The sequence below is a fragment of the Neomonachus schauinslandi genome, chromosome 6, assembly GCF_002201575.2.
Source record: "Neomonachus schauinslandi chromosome 6, ASM220157v2, whole genome shotgun sequence".
NCBI lineage: Eukaryota > Metazoa > Chordata > Mammalia > Carnivora > Phocidae > Neomonachus > Neomonachus schauinslandi.
In genome coordinates this window covers 9,097,006-9,123,720 of record NC_058408.1, presented here as the reverse complement: position 1 = coordinate 9,123,720, position 26,715 = coordinate 9,097,006, and the positions used below count along the sequence as shown (strand labels likewise).

General features: G+C 46.8%; 1 protein-coding gene across 1 annotated transcript; it reads left to right on the top strand.

The window, feature by feature from the left end:
- The first annotated feature begins 704 nt into the window (after positions 1–704).
- ALDH9A1 (aldehyde dehydrogenase 9 family member A1) lies at positions 705–22,888 on the top strand. Its single transcript, XM_021698453.2, is given in 11 exon segments — positions 705–848; positions 5,170–5,299; positions 6,186–6,320; positions 7,634–7,716; positions 7,718–7,831; positions 8,475–8,615; positions 10,638–10,826; positions 11,053–11,140; positions 15,402–15,543; positions 18,945–19,057; positions 22,202–22,888. Coding segments are annotated over 11 exon segments (1,275 nt in total). The 5' UTR covers positions 705–803; the 3' UTR covers positions 22,297–22,888.
- The last annotated feature ends 3,827 nt before the right edge of the window (positions 22,889–26,715 follow it).

The following is a 26,715-nucleotide window of genomic DNA, read 5'->3' as shown; positions in this document are numbered from 1 at the left end:
GGCTCCCCACTGAGCCAGGAGCCTGATGTGGGGCTTGATCCCAGGACACTGGGATCATGACCTGAGCTGAAGGCAGACGCTTAACCATCTGAGCCACCAGGCACCCAATGAGAAAAATTTTTTCTTGTGTTTAAGGATAGGTTTTCCTGATATTGCTGTTTATTAACCACACGCATGAAGTATCTCAGTAGTATGATATGACTTATGTAGAACATAGACCAGTGATATCAAATCAGAGTTTATAACCCAGGGGACTGAGGACTTTCAACTTTGATTTCCCAAGACTCCTGAGATTCTCAAACATTGTTTTTTTTTTTTTTTAAAGATTTTATTTATTTGACAGAGAGACACAGCGAGAGATGGAACACAAGCAGGGGGAGTGGGAGAGGGAGAAGCAGGCTTCCCGCTGAGCAGGGAGCCCGATGCGGGGCTCGATCCCAGGACTCTGGGATCACGACCCGAGCCGAAGGCAGACGCTTAACGACTGAGCCACCCAGGCGCCCCCAGGCGCCCCTTTTGTTCAATTCCTAAAGGGTTCAGTCACCTCAGAACAGAGTTGAGAAATGTTGGTGTAGGGGTGGTCATGAAATCAAACCATAGTTGAAAACAAGAAGGGGGTCACTAAAAGGGAATTTGGATACACAGTACTTTCTTTAAATGGGGAGGCGACAGTTGGAGATAACACTGTGTTTCCGGTTACAGGCCGAGTGATAGCCACCTTCACTTGCTCAGGAGAGAAGGAAGTAAATTTGGCTGTGCAAGATGCCAAGGCCGCCTTTAAAATATGGAGTCAGAAATCTGGCATGGAGCGCTGTCGAATTCTTTTGGAGGCGGCCAGAATAATAAGGGTATGTTTCACTTTTTTTCTCTTTCAGAAATGTCCCCCTTGAGTTGCTCTGAGGGTTCTCTGTGATGGTTTGCAGTTAGACTTTGATGCTCTGTTAGGCAATGCCTTCTTTACGAAATTGAAAATCATTTTCGCGTGATTTCCTGGGTATCTAGGACATACTTTCTTTGAGTAATTGCCTTCTGGATCTTGGCTCTCTGTGACCTCTCCCTTGGCAGTTTGTTTTCTCCATCTTTGTTGTCATGTGTCCTTTGCAGCTTGTCTCCTTTTTTAACTCTGTGTACTTGTCCCGAACAGTTTATTTTTTCCTCTGATGACTCTTAAGTCTACTCTTCTTTTTTCAGGTACATTTTCTACCTTAATTGCCTGGGAAGATGTCATAGATTTATAGATGTTCCCTTCTTAAAAAACAAAGTTAGGGGCACCTGGGTGGCTCAGTCAGTTAAGCGTCAGACTCTTGATTTTGGCTCAGGTTGTGGTCTTGGGGTTGTGGATTGAGCCCCGTGTCAGGCTCTGCACTCAGCGGGGAGTCTGCTTGAGATGCTCTCTCTCCCTCTCCAGCTGCCCCTCCCCCCATCCTCCCTCTTGCTCGCATGCTTTCTCTCTCCCTCTCAAATAAATAATCTTAAAAAAAAACAAAGTTGAAATTTCTTACAGTCTTTTTTTTTTTATTTTATTTATTTTGAGTAATCTCTACACCCAACATGGGGCTCGAACTCATGACCCTGAGATCAAGAATCCGCATGCTTCACCGATTGAACCCCTAAACTTTTTACAGCCTTAAAAAGCAAAAGGACTAGAGATACTTATTACAGAAAATTAGAATGTTCAGAAGCATGTGCACCAAAATATGAATTGTGGTTATCTCTGAGTGGTAGAACTCTGGTGATTTTTGTTCTCACAAGTGTGTTAAGTCAGAAACTGTGACGTGTCTGAGAATTACCATACATACATATATATGTACACATATATAGTGACAGGAGACACGAGGCTTGCTGGATTAGAGAAAGATATGTTGTTTTTTTAAAGATTTTATTTATTTATTTATTTATTTGAGAGAGAGAGAGCACAAGCAGAGGGGTGGGGCAGAGGGAGAAGGAGGCTCCCCACTGAGCCGGGAGCCCAACGTGGGACTCGATCCCAGGACCCTGAGATCATGACCAGAGCCGAAGGCAGATGCCTCACCGACTGAGCCACCCAGGTGCCCCGAGAAAGACACAGCACAATGCAGCAGTCAGGGCAGTACCTTAATACTAGTTTTCTGAGCTCCAGTCCCCACAGGGAGATGCAGTGAGAGCCACCGGTTACCCTGTCACTTGCAGAGGTTGCACCCCAGGAGGGGAACCCTATGAGACTCAGTTTAGACAGGAGCTGCTCTCACACCTGTGTCTGCTCTACTGGAGCGAGAGAAATGACTCACTAAGCAGATCGCCTCCAGGGTTCGGGGGGGGAAGGTGTTACCAGCTTTATTACCCTAGTAAATTCTAAATAAGTTGGCCCAGACCCTGCGCTCTCAGACCCAGGCAGGAGATAAGGACTTCTGTCTCCACGGGCCCAACGCCGGTCAGCCATTCTAACCACCCCCAGTGCACTGGACTAACCACTCCCAGCCCCCTCACACGTTTAGGGCACACTTCAGACCTTTGCCCACAATATCGATGGCCTCCCGGCCCGTACAAACTAGATAAGATCAGAAGATAATCTGGGTAGGTCAGGCACTGTGAACCAAGAGATAAGTTTTCTTTCAATTATTAGATAACCCTGGAAATTACCCAAACTAAGACACACAGAGAAAAAAAAAAATGGGAAAAAAATGAACAGAGCATCAGTTGCTAGAGGAGAGCTTCAAGCCGCCCAGTCTCTGTGTAACTGGAGGCCCTGAGGAGAGACAGAATAGGGGGCAGAAATTCAGTTAGAACTTCCTAATTTTAAGTTAAAGCACTGAAAAAAAACCATCAACCCAGAATTATATACCTACAATTCTTTCAAAAGGCAAAGCAAAATGAAGACTTTCAGACACACCAGAGCTGAAAGAACATCACCAGCGAACCTGCACTATAAATGCTAAAGAAATTTCTTTAAGCAGGAAAAATATGACACCACATGGAAATCAGGGCCTACACAAAGGAATGAGGAGCACCAGAGGGAGAGGGAGAAGCAGGCTCCCCGCTGAACAGGGAGCCCGACACGGGGCTCAATCCCAGGACCCTGGGATCATGACCTGAGCCGAAGGCAGACGCTTAACGACTGAGCCACCCAGGCACCAAAGGGGCCAGTTCTTAAGAGGACACAAAACCCTAAATGCTTACCCACTAGGAAAAAGTGAAAGACGAACTAAAATAATAAATTATCTGCTTGAGTTACCACTTTTGGGCTATCTAATTCAAAATAATTTTTTAACGACAGAGGAAAATAGTTGGGAGGAAATCCTCCATGAACACTGCTTCATCTCTGTGTGGCCCAGGCTTTCCGAGCAGAGGACACTGGCAAGCTGAGAGGCAAAGGCCCTGGAAGGCAGACACGGTGTCTGCCTAAAGACAGAGGTGCCTGGAGAGATATGCAGATGGAAAGCTCGCTGCTTCCCATTTCTGGAGACACCTGCTTACTTGAAGCTCTCCTCTAGCAACTGATGCTCTGTTCATTTTTTTCCCATTTTTTTTTTCTCTGTGTGTCTTAGTTTGGGTAATTTCCAGGGTTATCTAATAATTGAAAGAAAACTTATCTCTTGGTTCACAGTGCCTGACCTACCCAGATTATCTTCTGATCTTATCTAGTTTGTACGGGCCGGGAGGCCATCGATATTGTGGGCAAAGGTCTGAAGTGTGCCCTGAACGTGTGAGGGGGCAGGGAGTGGTTAGTCCAGTGCACTGGGGGTGGTTAGAATGGCTGACCGGCGTTGGGCCCGTGGAGACAGAAGTCCTTATCTCCTGCCTGGGTCTGAGAGCGCAGGGTCTGGGCCAACTTATTTAGAATTTACTAACTTCCTGTTTTAAAAATCGGTTTCGTGAAGGCAGAGACTGGATCCATATGTTTTTCATCGTAGTAATGAAGGTGGAATGACTCACTCAAAACTCTTGATGCCTCTGGGCTTTATGGAAGCATAGCGTGTTCAGATCTCATGGTCCGACTTTCCCAGTGATTTTTATATTCCTCCCCTCTTCTCTCCCGAGGTGTATACTGTGGGTATGGGCTCGTGATATTTATGGTTGCCATTTGCTTCTGCTTCTGGTCTGCCTCCCCGCTTATCAGGTTTCATAAGACAGTGCTGCATCTTGTCAGTTTTCAGTGCACCTTTTATGTATGTCCAGATGTTCACCCTCTTGTTTATTTTTACACTGGATCCATAATAGCCAACGTCTACTTTTACACACTCTGTTCATTCAGCTCTTTCATCTTTGGGACAAAGAAAGGCATTATTTAGCTTTTCTCTTTAGGCCAGTTTCCCAAACCTTTCCATTCCATCCCTGGACCATCTCCAGCATCTCTAAGTCATGGAGGCTACAACTGGGACAGTATTTAAAAAGAGAATTGATGAGTACTGACCATTAGAAGGTAATTTTCTTGTGATTTTCACATGCTGCGTGTCTTTGGGTGATTTAAAGCCATGCGTGTATATAACCTCTTACCTGACAAATGTGTTTGGCGATTGCTTACCCTTTTTGTAATGATGCCTGTCTCTTACTCTATACATGCAAACACATTATGTGCACATGTGTACGTGTTTATACACATACACATATATAACATTCACTTCGCAAACCATTCCTTTTCTTACAAGTTTTTTTTTTTAAAGATTTTATTTATTTATTTGAGAGAGAGAGCGTGCGCGTGAATGGGATGAAGAGCAGAGGGAGAGGCAGGCTCCCTGCTGAGCAGGGAGCCCGACGTGGGGCTCGATCCCAGGACCCCGGGATCATGACCTGAGCTGAAGGCAGACACTTCACTGACTGACTCACCCAGGGGCCCCATCAAACCATTCCTTTTCTAATCGACCTTGAAACGGGGTATGGGTCTTAAATCTGTGATGATTAACTTGAGGGGAGACCAGGGCTCTGTTCCACAGTAAGCTTTTTCTCTCTTCCAAATATAACAGCACCACTCCTTTCATTTAAAGTGCAAGCTGTTTCACTAACATAACATAATAAAATAAAATTTTTAAAAAAGTACATTTCCCTGAACACCAATTAGGTTGAGCACCTTCTAAAAAAAAAAAAAGTGCAAGCTGTTTCTATTTTTAAAAATTGTGTGATGTAGTCTGAGTGTTGAATATGTTGAGGTGTCTGGTAATATGTCTTAAATCTAGTCTTCTGTTTTACCCGAAGGAACGGAAGGATGAACTTGCCACCGTGGAGACCATCAACAATGGCAAGTCCATCTTCGAGGCCCGCTGGGACATGGACACTTCATGGCAGTGTCTCGAGTACTATGCGGGCTTGGCTGCATCCATGGCTGGTGAGCCCTGGCCTGGCCTGGGAGCAGGTGGCCGGGAGGCAGAAGAGCAGATCCTAGTGGTGAAGGAGAGAGATTTGGGGATTAAAACAGACCTGGGTTAAAAATCCTGGTTTTATCACTCTCCACGTGGGTGACGCTGAGAATTACTTTATCTTTCCTTATTGAAACTGTCTTCGTGCGTTATCATAAGGATTAAATGAGAAAATATACGTAAAGCACTCAGCATGGTACCTGAGCTTCAGGCCAAGTTGTTAAAAAACCAGTTCTTGCAAGAGTCAGTAAGCGTTATATTTACTAGTTCTACCTAGTTAAGTTAGAAGAAAAGGTTTTGTTTTGTTTGACTCTTTGTGAGGTTTACAGTAGTTGGTGTTGGATGGTCACCAGCACCCAGCAGGGCGGTGGGGAGCCAGAGTCTGAGGTTTGGGTCCTACACTTCCATCTTGTTTCCTTTAAGTTATTATCTGCTAGACGCTCTAAGGTTTTAGAGGATTATATTAAGTCAAGTGAACACAGGTTTGAGGGACGGGTAGGATTCTTTATCGGAGAGAATGTGCAGAGGCGTGCACGCAAGGCTAGAATGAACATTAGAGCGGAGACAGGGAGCGCCAGCGTATTGGGGACAGTGAGGAGGCCAGGGTCAGTGGGGTGGCCGGGGACAGCGGGGAGGCTGGAGTCAGCGGGGAGGCTGGAGTCAGCGGGGAGGCCTGGGACAGCGGGGAGGCCGGGGACAGCGGGGAGGCCGGGGTCAGCTGGGAGGCCGGGGTCGGCCTGGAAGCCGGGGTCAGTGGGGAGGCCACCAAGTGTGGTACAAGCTGAGTAGGGCTGTTGGCGGAGTCTCCGGAAAGGCAGTCCTGCATTCTCTGCGACTCCTCTGTTTCCCCCTTAGGTGAGCATATCCAGCTCCCAGGCGGATCGTTTGGTTATACCAGAAGAGAACCGCTTGGCGTCTGTGTGGGAATAGGCGCATGGAACTACCCCTTCCAGATCGCCTGCTGGAAGTCAGCGCCAGCCTTAGCATGTGGTGAGAAAGAATGGCTCTTCCATGTGGGAGCCATCCGCTCTCGCCCCATTCTCTACCTCTCACCTGTCCGTGTCCGTGCACACACACACATACACACACACTCATTCACACACTCATACTCCACAGCAGAAGGGGCCTGCCTTGGGGCACCTGAAGCCTCAGAGGACGGGCGTCCCCCCCTACCCTGCCGCCTCGGAACCTGACAGCTTAGCGCATGCACACAGATTGCTTCTATGTTATTCCCACTGTTATTTTTATTTTTTTAAAAGATTTTATTTATTTATTTGAGAGGGAAAGAGAGCACAAGCAGGGGGAGCTGCAAGCAGAGGGAGAAGCAGGCTTCCCGCTGAGCAGGGAGCCCAATGTGGGACTCGATCCCAGGACCCCGGGATCATGACCTGAGCCGAAGGCAGCCGCTTAACTGACTGAGCCACCCAGGCGCCCCATTCCCGCTTTTATTTATCTAATTTATTTTTGTTATGGAAAGGAAGACCATTAATTTTGGTCTTGGAAGCCTGATTTCTTACGGTCACATTGATACAGATTTGTGCTCCTTATAAGTTCTCCTTTCTGCACGAGAATTGTGGGATGAATTTCTGTGGAGGGAGTCGCACTCAAGTTTGGCTTCACTTAAGAAGCGGAAGATAAACTTCGTCCTTCTTAAGACAAATGATAAACAAGGCTCCCATTAGAGAAACTTGGGCTGGCTGACTGAAGAAGTTTTCTCATACTATTTAAAGAGGAATCGGTGGGAAAAGATGATTTATTGTATCTTAGGAAAAAAAATCCTGAGGTTAAAGAAAGCACCACGGTTGGGCCGCTGTGTTGAAATGCAGCTTTCCTTGTGTTGCCGCTTCGTGTCCTCCTGCTTTTTTTTGCAAGTTCCCGTGCGAGGCAGAGGCAGCTGCGACAGAAGGACTAGAACTAAGTCTCTAGCTTTGGAGACTCATCAAAATGAACCTTTCTGGTCTTCCTTTCAACTTCTCTAAAGTGGGAGTGAGCGCACCGCTTCCTCCTTCTGTGGCACGTGTTAAATGAGATCATAGCTGTGGAAAGGTCTGGAAATGCGAGTGTAAGGTGTTCCTGGTTGAGACTGGGTGGGTGCGTGGCTTGGGGTCTGCTCACTGCGAGAAGCCAAGGTGGGGAGAACAAGCTGGGTTTACTTACTTGTACCGGTGCGGGTCTAGGAGGTGATGTGGGGGTGGACAGGAAACACTTGGAGTTGCTCTTGGCTTGTCCTCCTGTCCCGCCCTGTGCTCAGAGGATCGCCAGTCTTAAGCGGTCTTCTGTGCTCGCGTCTCCGGTTTGCGCAGGTAACGCCATGGTCTTCAAGCCGTCTCCCTTCACACCAGTGTCGGTGCTGCGGCTGGCCGAGATCTACAAGGAGGCCGGCGTGCCCCCCCGGGCTCTTCAACGTGGTTCAAGGAGGGGCGGCCACGGGCCAGTTTCTGTGTCAGCATCCTGACGTGGCCAAAGTCTCCTTCACCGGGAGTGTGCCCACTGGCTCGAAGGTAACGAAACCAGTATGGGTCCCCACAAATGGCGGTGTCGGGCCTGCCCAGAGTAATGTCGGAGGCTTACCTTCCGATCTTACCCAGCTTGTGCTGGGAGGGAGGCCGTGGGAATCGGGACAAGGATCTGAAGCGCGCTTTAGACGTGTGAAGCGGGGAAGGAAGTGGAGTGGAATGATCAGAACATTAGGCTGGCAGTCGGTCCCCGAGGGGATGGAAGTCATCTTCTGCCCATGTCTCCGAGCGCAGGGTCTGGGCTGCCACTTGAGTCCTTGGTGTCTGAGCTCCTCTGTAGCAGCCACCTCAGAAGGAAGGGTACTCGCTCAGTTTATTTCCGAGGTACTGTTTTGACCTTAACTAACTGTCAGCCTTGAACACAGTAATAGTAAGAGAAGAGTTTCCGCCTGTGACACGTGAATGAACGGTAGTTTCAAAATGGATTCCCTCCTCAGAAAGTCAAGTGCAGTCCTGTGGATTCTCTTAAGGGTTCTGGAAAAGGGTAAGTAGACGAAAGGGCAAAATCCCTGACAAGACAAGGCTGCAGGTCCTTCGTAGTTCAAGATGCCTGGAGGCTCAGGTTCTGATGTAGCATGAGGTTTTACATGCGTGACACTTCTCAATGTGTTTGTTCTTGTTCTGTAAGATCATGGAGATGTCAGCCAAAGGAATCAAACCCGTCACATTGGAACTGGGAGGCAAATCTCCCCTGATCATCTTCTCTGATTGTGACATGGAGAACGCTGTGAAGGGGGCAATGATGGCCAATTTCCTCACGCAAGGCGAGGTATGCACCCGTCCCTGGCAGAGGTCTCAAAGGAATCTCGCCCCTCATCGAACAGCATGTTTTAAAGCTTTCTGTTTCGAAATAATTTCTGACTTACAGAAGCGTTGCCCAGAGAGTGCAAAGAGTTCCTTCGTATCCTTGAGCCACATTTCTCAAATGTTAACATTTTATCACATTTCCTTTGTCATTCTGTTTCTCTTTCTATACATACATATGCATGTTATCTTTTTCTGAATGGTTTGAAAGTTGCAGACATAAGATCCGTAACTTTTACATTTCTGTGTGTATTTTCTAGAAACAAGTGCATTCTCTTTTTTTTATAAAAGACTTTATTTGACAGAGAGAGACACAGCGAGAGAGGGAACACAAGCATGGGGAGCGGGAGAGAGAGAAGCAGGCTTCCCTCTGAGAAGGGAGCCTGATGCGGGACTCGATCCCAGGACCCTGGGATCATGACCTGAGCCGAAGGCAGACGCTTAACGACTGAGCCACCCAGGCGCCCCACAGTGCATTCTCTTATGTAAGCACGGTGCACTTAGTAAAATCAATAACCTCGTATGGAGTATACGCACTCTGCAGCCCCTATCCACATATTGTCATTTTTTTAAAAAGATTTTATTTATTTGAGAGAGAAAAAGAGAGCACAAGCAGCGGGGCAGCAGGCTCCCCACTGAGCAAGGAGTCCGATGCAGGACTCGATCCGAGGACTCCGGGATCATGACCTGAGCTGAAGGCAGATGTTTAACTGACTGAGCCACCCAGGCGCCCCACATGTTGTCATTTGTTTGACATTAGTCCTTTTAGCAAACTAAACAAAAACACAGTTTCTTTCTTCTGGTCCAAGACCGAATCGGGGAAGGTGTGTCGCCTTTAGCTGTTGTGTCCGCATAGCCTCCTTTAGTCTGGAACAGTCAGCTCTTCAGTTAGTCTTATCTTTCAGGACCTTGACATTTTTGAAGAATACAAGCTATTTATTTTGTAGAATGTCCCTCATTTGGGGTCTGTCTGGTGTTTCCTTTTGATAAGATTTGGGTTATGTGTTTGGGGCAAAAAAACACCACAGAAGCGATGTTGTGTCCTTCTCAGAGGTGCTGTTGACCCTGCCGAGGGTGGGTGTTCGTCCGGGAAGACGCGTCACGTAGCAGACAGTGCGACAGGATTCTGCACCTCCTCAGCTCTCCCCCACTAGTCTTAACACCCTTGGATGATTTTTGCTGGAAACAGTTTTATGATGGGGGTTCCCAAATGGTGATTTCCCAGTTCCGTTCTTCTACATTTATCAGTTCACTCTCCACTGTGAGAAGGAACTTTTCCTTCTCCCGTGTTTTTTTCACTCATTTATTTTTATTATCACGGACCATGGATTCTTTCTTTATTCTATGGATTACAATCCATTTATTATCATTATTTATTCTGATGCTCAGATAATTGCCGATTTGGCTCATGGCAGCTCCTGTGACCTTTTGATATGTGTTCATTGTTCTGTGAGCATCAGTACTTGGCTCTGTTTTTGGACTTTGTATCTATAGTTCTGATAGCATTTGAACAGTATCTGTGCTCACGTTCTACGGGAGGATCTAAATGGTCATGACTGATTGGTGATTTTAGAGACAGATGTTCACTGTGAAATGCTTCAGGGTTTTATTAGGCTCAAGCCCTTAGTGCTTAAGTCTATTTTTGCTTTCCCGTCCCCTCCTACTCTCTAAATACACGGCCCCATTGAGCCTCTTGACAGGAGGCAATAGGAGAGCTCGTGTGGCTCATGTGGATCTATGAATGGCCTTAAGGAAATGTAAACAAAAAGCCAGAACTTTCTTCTCGAAGGGCGGGCAATTTCTTTGCTGATAGGGTGGTATGTCCACAATTCCATGTGTGATTCTGTTCAGGATGGGGATAATTTTTAGAGCTGAAACTAACCTTTTAAAAAGCTAGACTGTCTCTTTTCAGATTAAAGCTGTTGGATTCTTCCCTCTTTTCCTTTTTCCTTCCTTACACACATACACATTTGTGTCTGTCCTTCAGGTTTGTTGTAATGGCACAAGAGTATTTGTGCAAAAGGAAATTCTTGATGAATTTACAAGAGAAGTAGTGAAACGGACCCAAAAGATAAAAATCGGAGATCCCCTTCTGGAAGATACGAGGATGGGTCCCCTCATTAACCGCCCACACCTGGAGCGAGTCCTTGGGTTTGTTAAGCTGGCAAAGGAGCAGGTGAGAAACAAATAGAAATAGGATGGGGCGAGGGGGAGGGGAATTATTCCGCGTTCCTTGCGGGTGCACTTTTCCTGTGCTAATACCTGCTTGGCTCACGATGTCCTCAGCTGTATTCTGCTGTGGGCTGACTAGGTGTCTGCTTAGGACACACTGAATGTTTCAGGGGTGCATATCAGGGTTGTGTGTTTAATAGAAACTATGCATTCTTCTTCTTTTTGGACAGGGTGCGAAAGTGCTGTGCGGTGGAGACATACATGTACCTGAAGATCCCAAATTGAAGGATGGATATTACATGAGACCTTGTGTACTGAGTACGTCCTCTTCTTGTTTGCTTTTAAACAGTTTGAAATAAATGTCAGATAGAAAAGTATATTTATAAAATACGTATATGGTATGAAGCAAGTGTCAGTAAACAGTGTCCCCACTGCTCAGACTTAAGGAGTAGAAGTTCTTCCTTAGCTCCCATGTGCCCTTCCTCTTGGACAGCAGTGTGCTTTAGTTTACCTGAGACTTAACTGGGTCGACACCTGTTGTTCTGGAAGCAAGGAGCTCAAAAAAAAAAAAGAAAAAAAGAAATGGTAGTGCATGTTTGATAAAAAAAATTAATGAATTTCTTTTCTCAGGAAAGTTGCTGAAGAATATGTTTTTCTTTGAACGATATGTCATCAATATAATAAAACCAATTTGTCAGACAATCTGACGATATTTAAAAATTTTGTAATTTAATAGTTTTTAGCACCTCTTTTCAATCTTAAACATCTCCTGGTTTGGACAGGCAAGTGTATGGTCACCCCGCTGTCTTTGACCCTTTTACTTCCCCCCTCCCTCAGAGGTGCCCACTGCTCTAGGTAATGTTATTCTCGTGCTTCCCTCTGTTATTTTACAATGTATCTTAGTATCCCTATAAAAATATTGCTAGTTGCACTGCTGTTCAACATAGTACTAGAAGTCCAATCAGACAACAAAAATAAAAGGCATCCAAATCGGCAAAGAAGAAGTCAAACTCTCACTCTTTGTGGATGACATGATACTCTATGTGGAAAACCCAAAAGACTCCATCCCAAAATTACTTAAACTCTTACAGGAATTCAGCAAAATGGCAGGATATAAAATCAGTGCACAGAAATCTTTTTTTTTTTTTTTTAAAGATTTTATTTATTTATTTGAGAGAGAGAGAATGAGAGACAGAGAGCATGAGAGGGAGGAGGGTCAGAGGGAGAAGCAGACTCCCTGCCGAGCAGGGAGCCCGATGTGGGACTCGATCCCGGGACTCCAGGATCATGACCTGAGCCGAAGGCAGTCGCTTAACCAACTGAGCCACCCAGGCGCCCCAGTGCACAGAAATCTTTGCATGTCTATACACTAACAATGAGATAGAAGAAAGAGAAATTATGGAGTCGATTGCATTTACAATTGCACCAAAAACCATAAGATACCTAGGAATAAGCCTAACCAAAGACACAAAGGATCTGTACTCCGAAAACTATAGAACACTCATGAAAGAAATTGAGGAAGATACAAAGAAATGGAAAAACGTTCCCTGCTCATGGACTGGAAGAACAAATATTGTGAAGATGTCAATGCTACCTAGAGCAATCTACACATTCAGTGCAATCCCTATCAAAATACCATCCACTTTTTTCACAGAGCTGGAACAAATAATCCTAACATTTGTATGGAACCAGAAAAGACCCCGAATAGCCAAAGGAATGTTGAAAAAGAAAACTCAAGCTGGTGGCATAACAATTCTGGACTTCAAGCTCTATTACAAAGCTGTCATCATCAAGACAGTATGGTACTGGCACAAAAACAGGCACATAGATCAATGGAACAGAATAGAGAGCCCAGAAATGGACCCTCAACTCTATGGTCAACTCATCTTTGACAAAGCAGGAAAGAATGTCCAATGGAAAAAAGACAGTCTCTTCAACAAATGGTGTTGGGAAAATTGGACAGCCACATGCAGAAGAATGAAACTGGACCATTTCCTTACGCCATACACAAAAATAGACTCAAAATGGATGAAAGATCTAAATGGGACACAGGAATCCATCAAAATCTTAGAGGAGAACACAGGCAGCAACCTCTTCGATCTCAGCCTTAGCAACTTCTTGCCAGACACATCTCCAAAGGCAAAAATGAACTACTGGGACTTCCATCAAGATAAAAAATCTTTTGCACAGCAAAGGAAATAGTCGACAAAATCAAAAGACAACTGACGGAATGGGAGAAGATATTTGCAATGTCTTACCAGATAAAGGGCTAATACCCAAAGTCTATAAAGAACTTATCAAACTCAACACCCAAAGAACAAATAATCCAATCAAGAAATGGGCAGAAGACATGAACAGACATTTCTCCAAAGAAGACATCCAAATGGCCAATAGACGCATGAAAAAGTGCTCAATGTCACTCAGCATCAGGGAAATACAAATCAAAACCACAGTGAGATACCACCTCACACCAGTCAGAATGGCTAAAAATCACAAGTCAGGAAACGACAGATGTTGGCAAGGATGTGGAAGAAGGGGAACCCTCCTACACTGTTGGTGGGAATGCAAGCTGGTGCAGCCACTCTGGAAAACAGTATGGAGGTTCCTCAAGACATTAAAAATAGAGCTACCCTGCGACCCAGCAATTGCAATACTGGGTATTTACCCCAAAGATATAAATGTAGTGATCCAAAGGGGCACATGCACCCCAGTGTTTATAGCAGCAATGTCCACAATAGCCAAACTATGGACAGATGAATGGATAAAGAAGAAGTGGTCAATATATGTAATGGGCTATTACTCAGCCATCAGAAAAATGCAGTCTTGCCATTTGAAATGACAAGGATGGAACTAGAGGGTATTATGCTGAGCAAAGTAAGTAAATCAGAGTAAGACAATTATCATATGATCTCACTCATATGTGGAACTTAAGAAACAAAACAGGAGCATAGGGGTAGGGAGGGAAAAATGAAGTAAGACAAAACCACAGAGGGAGACAAACCATAAGAGACTCTTAATCATAGGAAACAAACAGGGTTGCTGGAGGGGAGAAGGGTGGGGGAATGGGGTTAACTGGGTGATGGACATTAAGGAGGGATGTAATGAACACTAGGTGTTATATAAAACTGATGAATGACTGAACTCTACCTCTGAAACTAATAATACACTATATGTTAATTAATTGAATTTAAGTTAAAAAATAGTAAAAAAAAATCAGTTTCACAGGCTTTAAAAAACTATATACAGATTGAATTATGTTTTGTAATTCCTTACATCTTGTCTAGAAGATAGATCCAGCTGATCTTTGTCCCTAAGGTTGACAGCTGTGTCCATTTTCAGCACTTGATTATCTGATGCATTTTAACCTTTAGCCCTCGCTAAAAAAAGATCCACTGAGGTTTGAAAGCTGTGAACCGAGCATCCATACCATGGATTAGCTTGTACTTATTAACTGAATAGGAAAGGCTTACAATATATTTTTAGATACAAATAAAAAATATAGATTAAACAATAGTGTGTATGGTATAAACCCAGATGTATTAAAAAACAAGTGTATGCATAAGAAAAAGAAGGAATGGAGTATTCATCGTAATGTTAATAGGGTTGCTGGGTTTAAAGGTGATTTTTATTATACTTGGTACATTTCTGAATATTCCAGATTTTTCACAGGGAATATATATTTTACAATTAGAAAAAAAAAGTTAAACAAGCTGTGAACCTAGGCAAAGAACAGGGAGCTAACTGAATCACTTTATTCTAGTGATTCTGAAAGCCTGGTTTGTGATCCATGACGTCAGTGCCACAGAAAACCTGTTAAATTAGGGGCCGATTCCTGGCTCCTGCCCTAGACCCCTCAGTGTAATTCTCAGAGTGGGGCCCAGCGATTTGCTTTTTAATAAACCCCCAGTTAATTTTTATTCATATTAAAGTTTGAGAGTCTGGGTTAACTTTAGATTCCTTAAGATTTGGGGGCCAAAGTACAGTGAGTGTTCCGTTTCAGACAGGAACCTTTCCTTCCCTCGCCTGCCACCTGTTACTTCATGCCCGCATCACCTTTGAGTCTCCGACATAGAATTCGCTGCATACAGGGCCATGCAGTGTTACCAGCCTGCAGGAGATAATAAAATATTTCCTGGGACTCTTGGGTAGTGATTGTCCTGAATAATTTAATATTCTGGCTAATCGTTTCCCTAAATGTCGTATGTGGATTACTAATTTTCAGAGAATTAGAACATAATGAACTATCCTTAAGCACAACCCAAGAGTTATTTATTATATCTTTAAGATAGTTCAGGTGTCCCCAAAGTACAGTGTGACATACAGGTGACCAGAGTGCTTTTTGTACTTTGTATATACACAAGCTCTGAACAACTTTTTAAGAGAACGTAGACTTGCCATCTTTGTAGATACGTGAGGATTGGTTTTCAGACTCTGGCTGATATGCAGCCGATGTTTCGAGTAGGGTTCTCAAGGCGTTCTTATGGCTGTGTATTTCAGCGCTTACTGTGGAAAAGACATTTTCAAGCACCAAGCACGATCGTTCCTTCACTGATGTTTGACTCTATTATGATGTTTGCAGCTAATTGCAGAGACGACATGACCTGCGTGAAAGAAGAGATCTTTGGACCAGTTATGTCCATTTTACCATTTGACACTGAAGCTGAGGTTCTGGAAAGAGCCAATGATACCACTTTTGGCTTAGCCGCTGGTGTCTTTACCAGGTATGTGGGGAAGGACACTCAAGCAGCTTTGCAGGAATAGGGGACGGATGCCGGGTCTGCCCAGAGAGGCCACTGCCCTCATTTCCTCTCTGGAGTTGACATGTTCATCAGCATTTTCTGCCTGCTCCAGGTGAGGTCCAAAGGTGCCCGAGTAGCATCTCGTAGTTTGCCCTGAATGGCCAGAGCCCCTGCTGTTGAGTTTATTTCTTTTTCTTTTTTTTTATTCTTTAATTTTTTAAATATTTTATTTATTTATTTATTTGACAGAGAGAGAGCACAAGCAGGGGGAGCGGCAGAGGCAGAGGGAGAAACAGGCCCCCCACTGAGCAGGGAGCCTGATGTGGGACTTGATCACAGGACCCCGGGATCACAACCTGAGCCAAAGGCAGACACTTAACAGACTGAGCCACCCAGGCGCCCTATTTGTTTTAAAAGATTTTTTATTTACTTATTTGAGAGAGAGAGAAAGAACGAGTTGGGGGGGGCAGAGGGCAAGGGAGAAGCAGGCTCTCCACTGAGCAGGGAGCCCGACCAGGGCTCAATCCCGGACTCCAGGACCATGACCTGAGTCGGCAGACGCTCAATCAACTAAGCCACCCAGGTGCCCCTGCTGTTGAATTTAAGATTTTTTTTTTTTTTTGAGAGAGAGTGAGTGAGAGAGAGAGATCACAAGCTGGAGGAGGCGCAGAGGGAGAGGAGAAGCAGGCTTCCCGGTGAGCAGAGAGAGAGCCCGATGCGGGGCTTGATGCCAGGACCCTGGGATCATGACCCAAAGGCGAAGGCACTCGCTTAACCGACTGAGACACCTAGGTGCCCCCTGCTATTGAGTTTAAATTGAGCTTTATTTTATTTTAGTTTTTTAAGATTTTATTTATTTATTTGACAGAGAGAGACACAGCGAGAGAGGGAACACAAGCAGGGGGAGTGGGAGAGGGAGAAGCAGGCTTCCCGCAGGGCAAGGAGCCCGATGTGGGGCTCCATCCCAGGACCCTGGGATCATGACCTGAGCCTAAGGCAGACGCTTAAGGACTGAGCCACCCAGGCGCCCCTAAATTGAGCTTTAAACAGTGTTGATGAACATTCTGTCCTATTTCATTCATTCATTGGACAAATATTTAAGGTCCTGATCTATGTAAAGCATCAGGTTGGGTGCCTATTGAAAACCTACATGTCGAGGAATTTAGAAACCTATAAGCATATAAACACTGGGCAGTATTCTTCAAAAAGGTGATTTTCCGTGGCCTTAGAGTAATTCCTAATTGGAATGTGTTGTAAAATATGTAGGCCTTTTTTCAATTGTTGCATATTTAGACTGTTGTTTCCAGTTGTAACTCTTGTAAGTAAAATTGTGATTCAGGTCTTTGTACATAGAGGCTGCAAAACCGAGTGGAAGGCAAGGCACAGAGATTTCCCATTTACCCCACCCCCCACTTGCCATCATCAGTGTCCCCCACCCGAGGGTACGTTGGTTGTAATTGATGAACCTACATACTGTAATTGCCCAAAGACCACAGTGACGTCAGGGTTTACTGTCGGTGTTGTACACCCCATGGACTTGCACAGCGGTATCCACCGTTAGGGTAACACGCTGAGTACTTTCACGGCCCTGTCAGTCCTCTCTGAGGAGCTGCTTTCTCGCTGTGAGGACTGAGTGGGTTGTCTCTGCTCTTGCTTTGCCGCCACAGGACGGATGGAGGCACTCACAAAGGGTGACTCGGTATGCTGCTACTCTTTTAACAGCTTCACAGGATAATTCATGTACCGTACAACTTACCCACTGTTTTGCAGTGTATTTACAGAGTTGTGCAACCATCACCATAATCTAATTTTAGAACATTTTCATCGTCCCACGAACATGAGCAGCCATTCCTCATTCTCCCCTCCCCCCAGGCCCTGGCCACCCCTAATCTACTTGCTTGCTCTACAGATTTGCTTATTCTGAATATTTTATGTAAATGGAATCCTACAGTATGTGGCTTTTTGTGACTGGCTTCTTTGACTTAGCAGCATGTTCTCACGGGTCTTTATGTTGTAGCAGGTGTCCGTACTTTATCCTATTCCCGAATAATATTCCATTGCATGGATACATCTTGTTCATTCACCTGGTGGACGTTTGGATTGCTTCTACTTTTTTGCTATTATGAATAATGTCTCTGTGGACACTTGTATCTGAGTCTCTGTGTGGCTGTTTCATTTCTGCCCGTGGCCAATCCCTAGAAGTGGAACTGCTGGGTCATGTGGTGACTCTGTGCTTAGCTCTCTGAGGCACTGCTCAGCTGTTCCCCCAAGAGGCAGCACCGCCTCGCGTGCCCACCAGCAACGTGGGGAGGGCCGGTTTCTCCGCATCTGCATCCAGGGCAGCCCACGCTACTGTGTGGTCTTTTGGTTTCCGCCATCCTGCTGGGTGTGAAGTGGTGTCTCAGTGTGGTTTTTTTTTTTTAAGATTTATTTATTTAGGGGCGCCTGGGTGGCTCAGTCGTTAAGTGTCTGCCTTCGGCTCAGGTCATGGTCCCAGGGTCCTGGGATCGAGCCCCGCATCGGGCTCCCTGCTCCACGGGAAGCCTGCTTCTCCCTCTCCCACTCCCCCTACTTGTGTTCCCTCTCTTGCTGTGTCTCTCTCTGAGAATAAATAAATAAATAAAAATCTTAAAAAAAAAAAAGACTTATTTAAGAGAGAGCATGAGCAGGGGGAGAGGGAGATGCAGGCTCCCTGCTGAGCAGGGAGCCCAATGTGGGAATCGATCCCAGGACCCTGGGATCATGACCTGAGCCAAAGGCAGATGCTTAACCCGACTGAGCCACCCAGGTGCCCCTCAGTGTAGTTTTGATTTGCATTCCTCGAAGCTGTCTTTTTCATTTTCTCGATAGTCTCATTTGCGGTACAAAAATTGTAAATTTTGACCAAGTCTCATTCTGGTTTTTTCTTTTTGTCTGTTACTTCTGGTATCATGTCTAAGAAGGATTTATCTAACCCAGGGTCCTGAAGATTTATTCCTGTTTTCTTTGAAGAGTTTTATGGTTTTTGCTCTGACGTTTTAGGTCTATGAGCCATCTGAGTTCATATTTATATGTGGTGTAGAAAGGGATCGACCTTCCTACTTGCTGGACGTGTGGATGGTGGGCTCTTCCAGCACTGTTAAAAAGACTCTTTCTCCCCATTGAAGTGTTTGGCCTCCTTGTTGCTGCTGCTTATTTTATAGATGCTTTCGGATGAGACTCTCAAACTCAAGTCCTTCTCTCTTTTGCGGGGATGCCACAAGATTTTAAAACACATTGTGAGGAAATGAGTTGGCAATACTTTGAGACCTTTAGAACTGGTAGCCTAACTTTTCCTGTTAGAGCAGGAGCAAAAGGAACTATGAATAACCAGCACGTTTTGTTTCGGTTTTTTCCCTTCATAGGGACATCCAGCGCGCTCACAGAGTCGTGGCCAGGCTGCAGGCCGGAATGTGCTTCATTAACAACTACAACGTCAGCCCAGTGGAGCTGCCCTTTGGCGGGTATAAGAAGTCAGGTGAGGGTCTGGCTGGCAAGTGCGAGAGCAAACTGGGTCTCTGGGGACATGGGGTGTCATTCAGATCCTATAGACCAGCTTCCCAAACGTGGCCATGCATCAGAATCACCTGGGAAAGTGTCCTGATTCCTGGTCCTCCCCAGACCCACCACAACAGTCTCTGGGAATGGAAGCCAAGCAACTTTTTCCCCCCAAAAAAGCTCTCCAGAAGGTTCTGACGTGTATATAGCTTGTGAACGGCTGGTAGACATCTCGAAAAAGTTTATCTCGTGGGTAGAATTAGTTTTTCTTCACAGTCCGTGATCGCTGGAGGCATAAATCCACTCCCAGAGGTTCCATACTAGGGATGGTTGTTGTCATCCCCTGTGGAGCGTTTTTTTTTTTAATTAGAGATTTTATTTATTTATTTGAGAGAGAGGATGAGAGAGAGCATGAGAGAGGGGAGGGTCAGAGGGAGAATCAAACGCTCTGCTGAGTGGGGAGCCCGATGTGGGACTCGATCCTGGGACTCCAGGATCATGATCTGAGCCGAAGGCAGTCGTCTAACCAACTGAGCCACCCAGGCACCCTCACTTTGGATTTTAAGATTTTATTTTATTATTTTACAATTTTATTTTATTTTTTTATTTTAAGATTTTATTTTATTATTTTACGATTTTATTTTATTTTTAAGATTTTACTTATTACTTATTTGAGAGAGAGAGTGAGCATGAGCAGGGGAAAGGGGGTAGAGGGAGAAGCCGACTCCCCACTGAGCAGAGAGCCCGACGTGGGGCTGGATCCCAGGACCCGGGATCATGACCTGAGCTGAAGGCAGACACTTAACGGACTGAGCCACCCAGGCGCCCCCACTGTGGAGTTTTTAGATGTAAAGTGGCTCTTACATCTCAGAAAGCATATATTAACTTATTTTTAACAACAGTGACAGCCCCTAGGGTTACAACCAGAAATGTCCCTAAGCTGCTGCCCGTCGCTTACATGGACTCGGTCAGTCAGGCATGCGTTACTGTAACATAGCGCACGTGGAAGTCCAGTGTGAGGAGGAGCCTCGAGGCGCCCAGGATAGAGCCCTTGCTTCGAGGTTCTCTCTTTGGAGCTTATTGCCTGTAAATTTTCTCTGTAATCTCCCATATCTTTCCCTGAAAATCGGTTTCGACTTTGTAGCAGCACCATGCTAAGAGCCTGACCCCTGGCCTCTTGGCCCGTATTTGTGGCCATCACAGTGTTGGCAAACATACAGACCCCGAGGAGACTGATGAGATGATGGGTGTTAATCTGAGAGTTTGATTTACTATGTTTTGTTATTACCCTGGCATTCCCTGCTCATGCTCCACTGATCACCTTCGTCCCTGCACGGGGCCCAGAGGAGCTGGGCTCATAGGCACAGAATGCAGAGTGGGATCCAGGGCGCTGCTTTATTAAGATAGAACCCTCGGTGCAGGGAAAAGTTTGGAATCTACAGCGTAGGCCTCAGAGGGCCCTCCTAGGCCAGCTTTCCCTTCCACAAATCGAAATGTTTGGATCCGTGCGCTCAGGCTTGTCTCATCTTGGATGAGAGACCGAAATGTGGCCAGATCTGAGGAGCAACAACCTGGACTAACCCACCCAACTAGCTCTGTGCTCAGAGGGTGTGGAAGGGGACAAAGGACCGAGCTAGGCCTTGCCAGAGCCATTGTAGGAAGTCACCTTTTGAATAGTGTCCCTGGAGGCATGGATGTGTGGGGACCGGGCCTTGCCCTGTGGAGGCAGAGCCTACCTAAGCCTGAGGCAGGGTGACAGGAAAGGCCAGGATGTTGTCCTTGTGACGTGTGACCTAGTGACCGGGTAGTGCTTGGACTTTGAGTAATCTGAGCGACCCGGAGAGTCCCTGTTTTTGTGAGTTGGTGGGGTGTAAACAGCAAGCTGCTCTTAACAGATTTGGTGTAAGAAAAGATTAAAAATTCTATTATGTAGAGTTAAGTTTTAGTGAGCACCAACTTGGGTTTTTTTTTTTAGATTTATTTATTTATTTTAGGGGCGCCTGGGTGGCTCAGTCGTTAAGCGTCTGCCTTCAGCTCAGGTCATGATCCCGGGGTCCTGGGATTGAGCCTCATATCGGGCTCCCTGCTCAACAGGGGGTCTGCTTCTCCCTCTCCCTCTGCCCCCGTTCCTCTTGCTTGTGCTCGCCCTCTCAAATATAAAAAAGATCTTTAGATATTTATTTATTTTAGAGAGCGTGCATGCGTGTGCACACAAGTGAGGGGAGAGGTAGAGGGAGAGAGAATCTCAAGCCGACTGTGTTTTCCACATTTTGTTGCTAAGATGCCCTTCCCCATTTGGACCTATGCAATCAGATCTTTGTATCTCTATTAAGTTTCATAATCTCAAAGTTAGTCTAGAAGTTTAGCTTTTAAAGCAGTAGAAGTCATCTTTTTTTTTTTTTTGAGAGCGAGAGCAGGGCGGGGGCAGAGGGAGAGGGAGAGAGAGAGAATCTTAAGCAGATTCCACGCCAAGTGTGGAGCCCGATGTGGGGCTCAGTCTCACGACCCTGAGGTGAAATCAAGAATCGGGCGTTCAGCCGACGGAGCCACCCAGGCGCCCCAAGTTAGCACCAACTTTCGAAGGCGTCCGTCAATTGTTGTAGAGACTGCTTTCACACTGGATGGGAAAGCCTGAACGTTTTCGGATCTCAGCCCAGAGCAGTAGATACCTAAGTTAAGATTCCTGCTGTAGAAATGAGACGTGGGGGCACCTGGGTGGCTCAGTTGGTTAAGCGACTGCCTTCAGCTCAGGTCATGATCCCAGGGTCCTGGGATCGAGTCCCACATCGGGCTCCCGGCTCAGCGGGGAGCCTGCTTCTCCCTCTGACCCTCTCCTCTCTCATGCTGTTTCTCTCTCGCTCGTTCTCTAATAAATAAATAAATAAAATCTTTAAAAAAAAAATTTAGAAATGAGACGTGGCTATTTCCTTGGCCCCCTCCCCGAAGGCCAGTGGGTCACTTCTCCCCATGCCTGGCTCCACAGCTGGTATGTGCAGTTGAGGACTTCGTCCCAAACCTTGTCCGTTGTGTGTTCCTCCCCCTGCTGGGGTCAGCGGGCCTGTCCTTGCTGGTCACCGTGACTTTTCAGTCACGTGTCTCATCCTCACCCCGCTCTTCCTTTCAGGGTTCGGCAGAGAGAATGGCCGCGTGACAATCGAATATTATTCACAGCTGAAGACTGTGTGCGTGGAGATGGGTGATGTGGAATCTGCCTTTTGAGAACGTGCAGCATGGCCAGGCGTGGAGTGAGGCCTGATCTCGATAGAGGCCCAACAGCTGCCTTCCGTTCCAAACCTGGAATTGTGTCTTTCGGGATAAGAGGATGGCTCGGTGTCCTTCTTCATGTCTCAGTCCCTTTCTTAATTGAAAAAGTGCCTAAGTGCCTTTTAGAAGCTAATCAAGGAAGTTGTGATTGTGCTCAAAGCCAGTGTCTGTGAAATCTTTAACACCCTTCTGGAGAGCAGGGAGAGGGACCAGGATTATGCTTCTCCCACAGATCTGACTCCCCGACAATGCTCAAAGAACTGGCTCCTGGTTAAGTTCCTGGTGGAGTCAGTAGAGAACATTTTCTGCTCGTTGACATTTTAAAGCTCTGGGCCCTTGTCATTCCATTGAGAAAGGCGATGGTCGGGATCGCAATGAGACAGGGTCGCGTTCTGCGTGATGGTCACCTTGCCAGAGGAAGCACTTTGTTTCCACTCGGTGCTGGTGGAGGAAATCGATCTCCGACCCTTGCACGACAGACAGCCTGCTCTCTTTTTAAATGCACAGACTAGCCGTATGCTACTGCAGCACACCGAAATGAAATAAATCGCACTGCTAATCCTTTCAGCTTCATGTTTTAAAATGAAGTCCATCTCCAGGGAATGCGAGTCCACAGAATAGGGCTGAAGTTCAGTGGGTAAGGCTGGGGATTTGTCCTTTGCACTCAGGACACAAGGATGGGCTTTCATTGCTTCATGAATGCTTATGGCCCGTGGGAACTTGCAGGCTTTGTGTCCTTCCCCATCCTGGCACGCAGTGCCTGTCTGCAGAGCTGTCAGACCACCGTGACTTCTCAGCATTCACCCTGCCCCTTTCTCTGCCTTTTAGGGAAATAGTTATGTTCGTTAGCTGCATTAGTCAGGGTTGTCCAGAGACACAGTACCATAGAATGGAATAAGGGAACAGGTAGGTAGATATAAGGGAAGATTTATTCTAAGAATCGGCTCACATGATCATGGAGGCTGAGAAGGCTCCCCCTTCTGCCATCTGCAGGCTGGAGACCCAGAAAAGCAGGTGATGTGATCTAGTCTGAGTCTGAAGGCCTGAAAAACAAGGGGGCAGAGGGTCTAAGTCCCGAGTGCCAAGGCCGGAGAACCAGGAGTGCTGGCGTCCGAGGGCAGGAGGAGATGGACGTCCCAGCTCAAGCAGAGATCAAACTCCCCTTTTCTCCATCTTTTTGTTCTGTCTGGGCCCTGAACAGGAGAGCCATCTGCTTCATACAGTTCACCAAGTGCTGATAACCTCCTCACAGGCACACCCGGAAACCATGTTTTACCAGCCGTTTGGGCATCCCTTAGCCCAGTCAGGTTGGCACATGAAAGGAACCAACACGGTAGCTAATTTAGTGGTCAAGGGTAAGGAATAGTTCTCCCTACGGGGCCCTCATCTAATGGTGTATTATGATGGCAAAACACCGTAGTTTCGGGGATAACAGCTGCATCAGCCTCTCGGGTGTTTATTTGCACAGAGGGCGCATAGGAGAAGACGGGCTTCGGCAGTTCCTCTAAAGGGAAAAGAGCAGGGGAGGGGAGCCGGTGTTTGAATCCTCGCTGTGTGCCGACTGCCACATCCTTCTCATTTCATGCTCCCGCTAAATTACAAAGGCATGATAGTAGCCGTGATGTTCAGAAGAAGAAACAGAATCGGAGAAGCCAGGTGGCTGGGACTTCAATTCTGGTGCTTCTTGCTATCCGCCCCCCAGTTCTGGAACTTCAGTGCTGTGTGCTGGTCTCCAAGCCTGCTTGGACACATGACCACGAGCCTAGAGACTTGAAGGCCGAGGGGGTTTCCCTGGGCAGAACCCCAGGGGTTGACAGGGCCCCACTCCTTCCGGAGGCTGCCGGACAAACGCCTTTCCCTCGCCTCGTCCTGCATGCTGAGCAACCCTTGCATTCCGTGGCTCACGGTCCCTTCCTCTGTCTCTAAGGCCAACAGCTTAGCAGCTTCAGCTCCCTCTGCTGCCCCCTGACAAGGACTCGTGTGACGGCACTTAGAGCCCACCAGACCGCCTGTAATCATCCCGCAGCTCTAGCTCCTTCATCTCCTCTGCACGTCTCTTCCTGCCTCTCAGAAGGGAACTTTCCGGATTCGGATTGGGGGCAGCTTTCTGCAGTTGCCCCAGCCTGCGCCGTCCACAGTGCGTCCCAGGAGGCCACCAGCTATGGTCCTTCACACGTTTACCAGAAGAGGAATAGGTACAAAACACACTTCAGGAAACACCGGCTTAACCGGGAGGTCAGGCCTTCCTCTGATTTGGAAGAAGTTAGGTCCTCTAGCGAAATTCTCTTGGACTCGTCGTCTTTTTTTCCTCCGGTTATTTTGATTCACTTTTTGAAAGTTAGGCAGAAGGGCCCCCTTCTTTCTCCCTCCCTGTCTAATCTTCTCTCCCAGGGGTAACTACGGTTAACTTTTGGGTGTGTACGTCTCCTAGGATTTTCTCAAAGGGGGTAACTGCTAACTAAGCCTGTCTCCTGACGGCTTTACGAGCTGTTGCTTGTAAGACAGTGGCCACTTCCCACCCAGTCCAAGGGTCCTTTTGCCCAGTTCAGGAGTTCTTTAGCCATTTGCTTTAGAATGGAAAATGGAGCTTTTCTCAAAACGGAGGCTCTCACGTCCAGAAGTTTTATACAGTTCCCAGAAATGCAAACTCCCAGAGCCAGAACCGTCAGGCCGCTGGGCCCATGGGAAGGACTGTCGGCGTAAGTGAATGGATCAGAGGGGCTGGGTTAGCCTTGCTACTCACGGTGGCCCAGGGACCAGCAGCATCTGCTTGTGAGAGCCCCAGAATCTCCGTCCCCCCTCAGACCTAAGGATCAGGATCTGCATTTTAACAGGACCCCCCAGGGGATTCTTATGCACAATAGTTGGCCAAACGCTGCTCTTAGAGCAATGGTTCTCAACTTTGGCCGTACAGAAGTGCCCAGAGAAAGCTTCAAATTTAAGATTAATTTAACCGATCTGGGGTGTGGCCTGGTCATCTAGATTCTTTTTTTTTTTTTTTAAGATTTTATTTATTTATTTGACAGAGAGCGAGAGAGGGAATATAAGCAGGGGGAGTGGGAGAGGGAGAAGCAGGCTCCCCGCTGAGCCAGGAGCCTGATGCGGGGCTCGATCCCAGGACCCCGGGATCATGGCCTGAGCCGAACGCAGACGCTTAACGACTGAGCCACCCAGGCGCCCCTGGTCATCTAGATTCGTCAGGTCCCTGCCAAGCTGAACTCAGCAGACCTGTTGAGAACCGCGTGTGGCTTTACCGGGGTGCTGTGTGAGTACGGTAGCCGCTACCCACGTGGCTACTTACATTTAAAATGAAATGAAAATTCAGGTTTTTACTTGCTTTAGCCACATGTCAGGTGCTTAATGCTGCACATGGGTAGTGGGTACTGTATTGGACAATGCAGATGTCCAGTCTTTGCACGGTGTCAGAAAGTTCTGTCGGACAGGGCGGCTTTCGAGGGAGGGACCCGAGACACTGTTCAGTTTCGAGTGAGTTAGGAGCCCACCTTTGGAGGCAAGTGCTGGGAGGGATGAAGAGGGGAGTGGGGCGAACCCTGGGGTGGGGGCTGCTTAGACCCTAAGAGGGTAGTAGGTCACCTGGATGCTGCCTCCTGATGCATGAAGCTTCACCAGCAGGTGGCGCCCTTGGTCTGGGGTGCACAGTCCGTGTGCTGTCGACTGAGCTCAAGAACTTTCTATGGTGTTATCATTATCCCCAACTTACAGCTGGGTGAACTGAGGCTTAGGGAGGCTAATAAACCTGCCCAAGGGCACACAGCTCCCCACGGTGGGGGTCCCCCTGCGGTGCAACGTGGAGTAATTAGACCCGTGTGGTTCTCTAGTTTCCATCTACAGCAAAGCCCAGAATGTCTCTCTACAGAAATAAACTGACTCTTTGGGACATACACGGCCTGAGTGGCAGTGAACACCGGTACTTACACCAAAAATTTTTTTTCTCCATGAGACAAAGGAACAGAAAGCTCATAAGACACGGTTATTCTCTATGGCAGAGATCTACACACTGGATTCAGCCGAGCCCTGGATGGGGGGCGCCTCACAGCACCGTTTCACGTGGTGGGCTTCCTTATACAACCTCATTTGAGCCCGTTCTGTAATAGCAGAATGACAAAGATGGATCACGTGACTTTGAAAAGCATCCTGTCAAGACTTCCAACAAACGTGAAAATGTCACTTCGTCCCCAGGCCACCCCCTGCTGCTTCCCTGATGCCCATACTTTGTGTGACGAGAAGGGAAACCGCAGCAAGTTCTCCAATCTGAGGTGCACTTCTTAGGAAAAAATAAACACGAGAAACCAAAACCAAAAAAACAAAACCATAACCCTAGCCTGTTGTAAAGTCTTAATTTTTTTCAAGTCT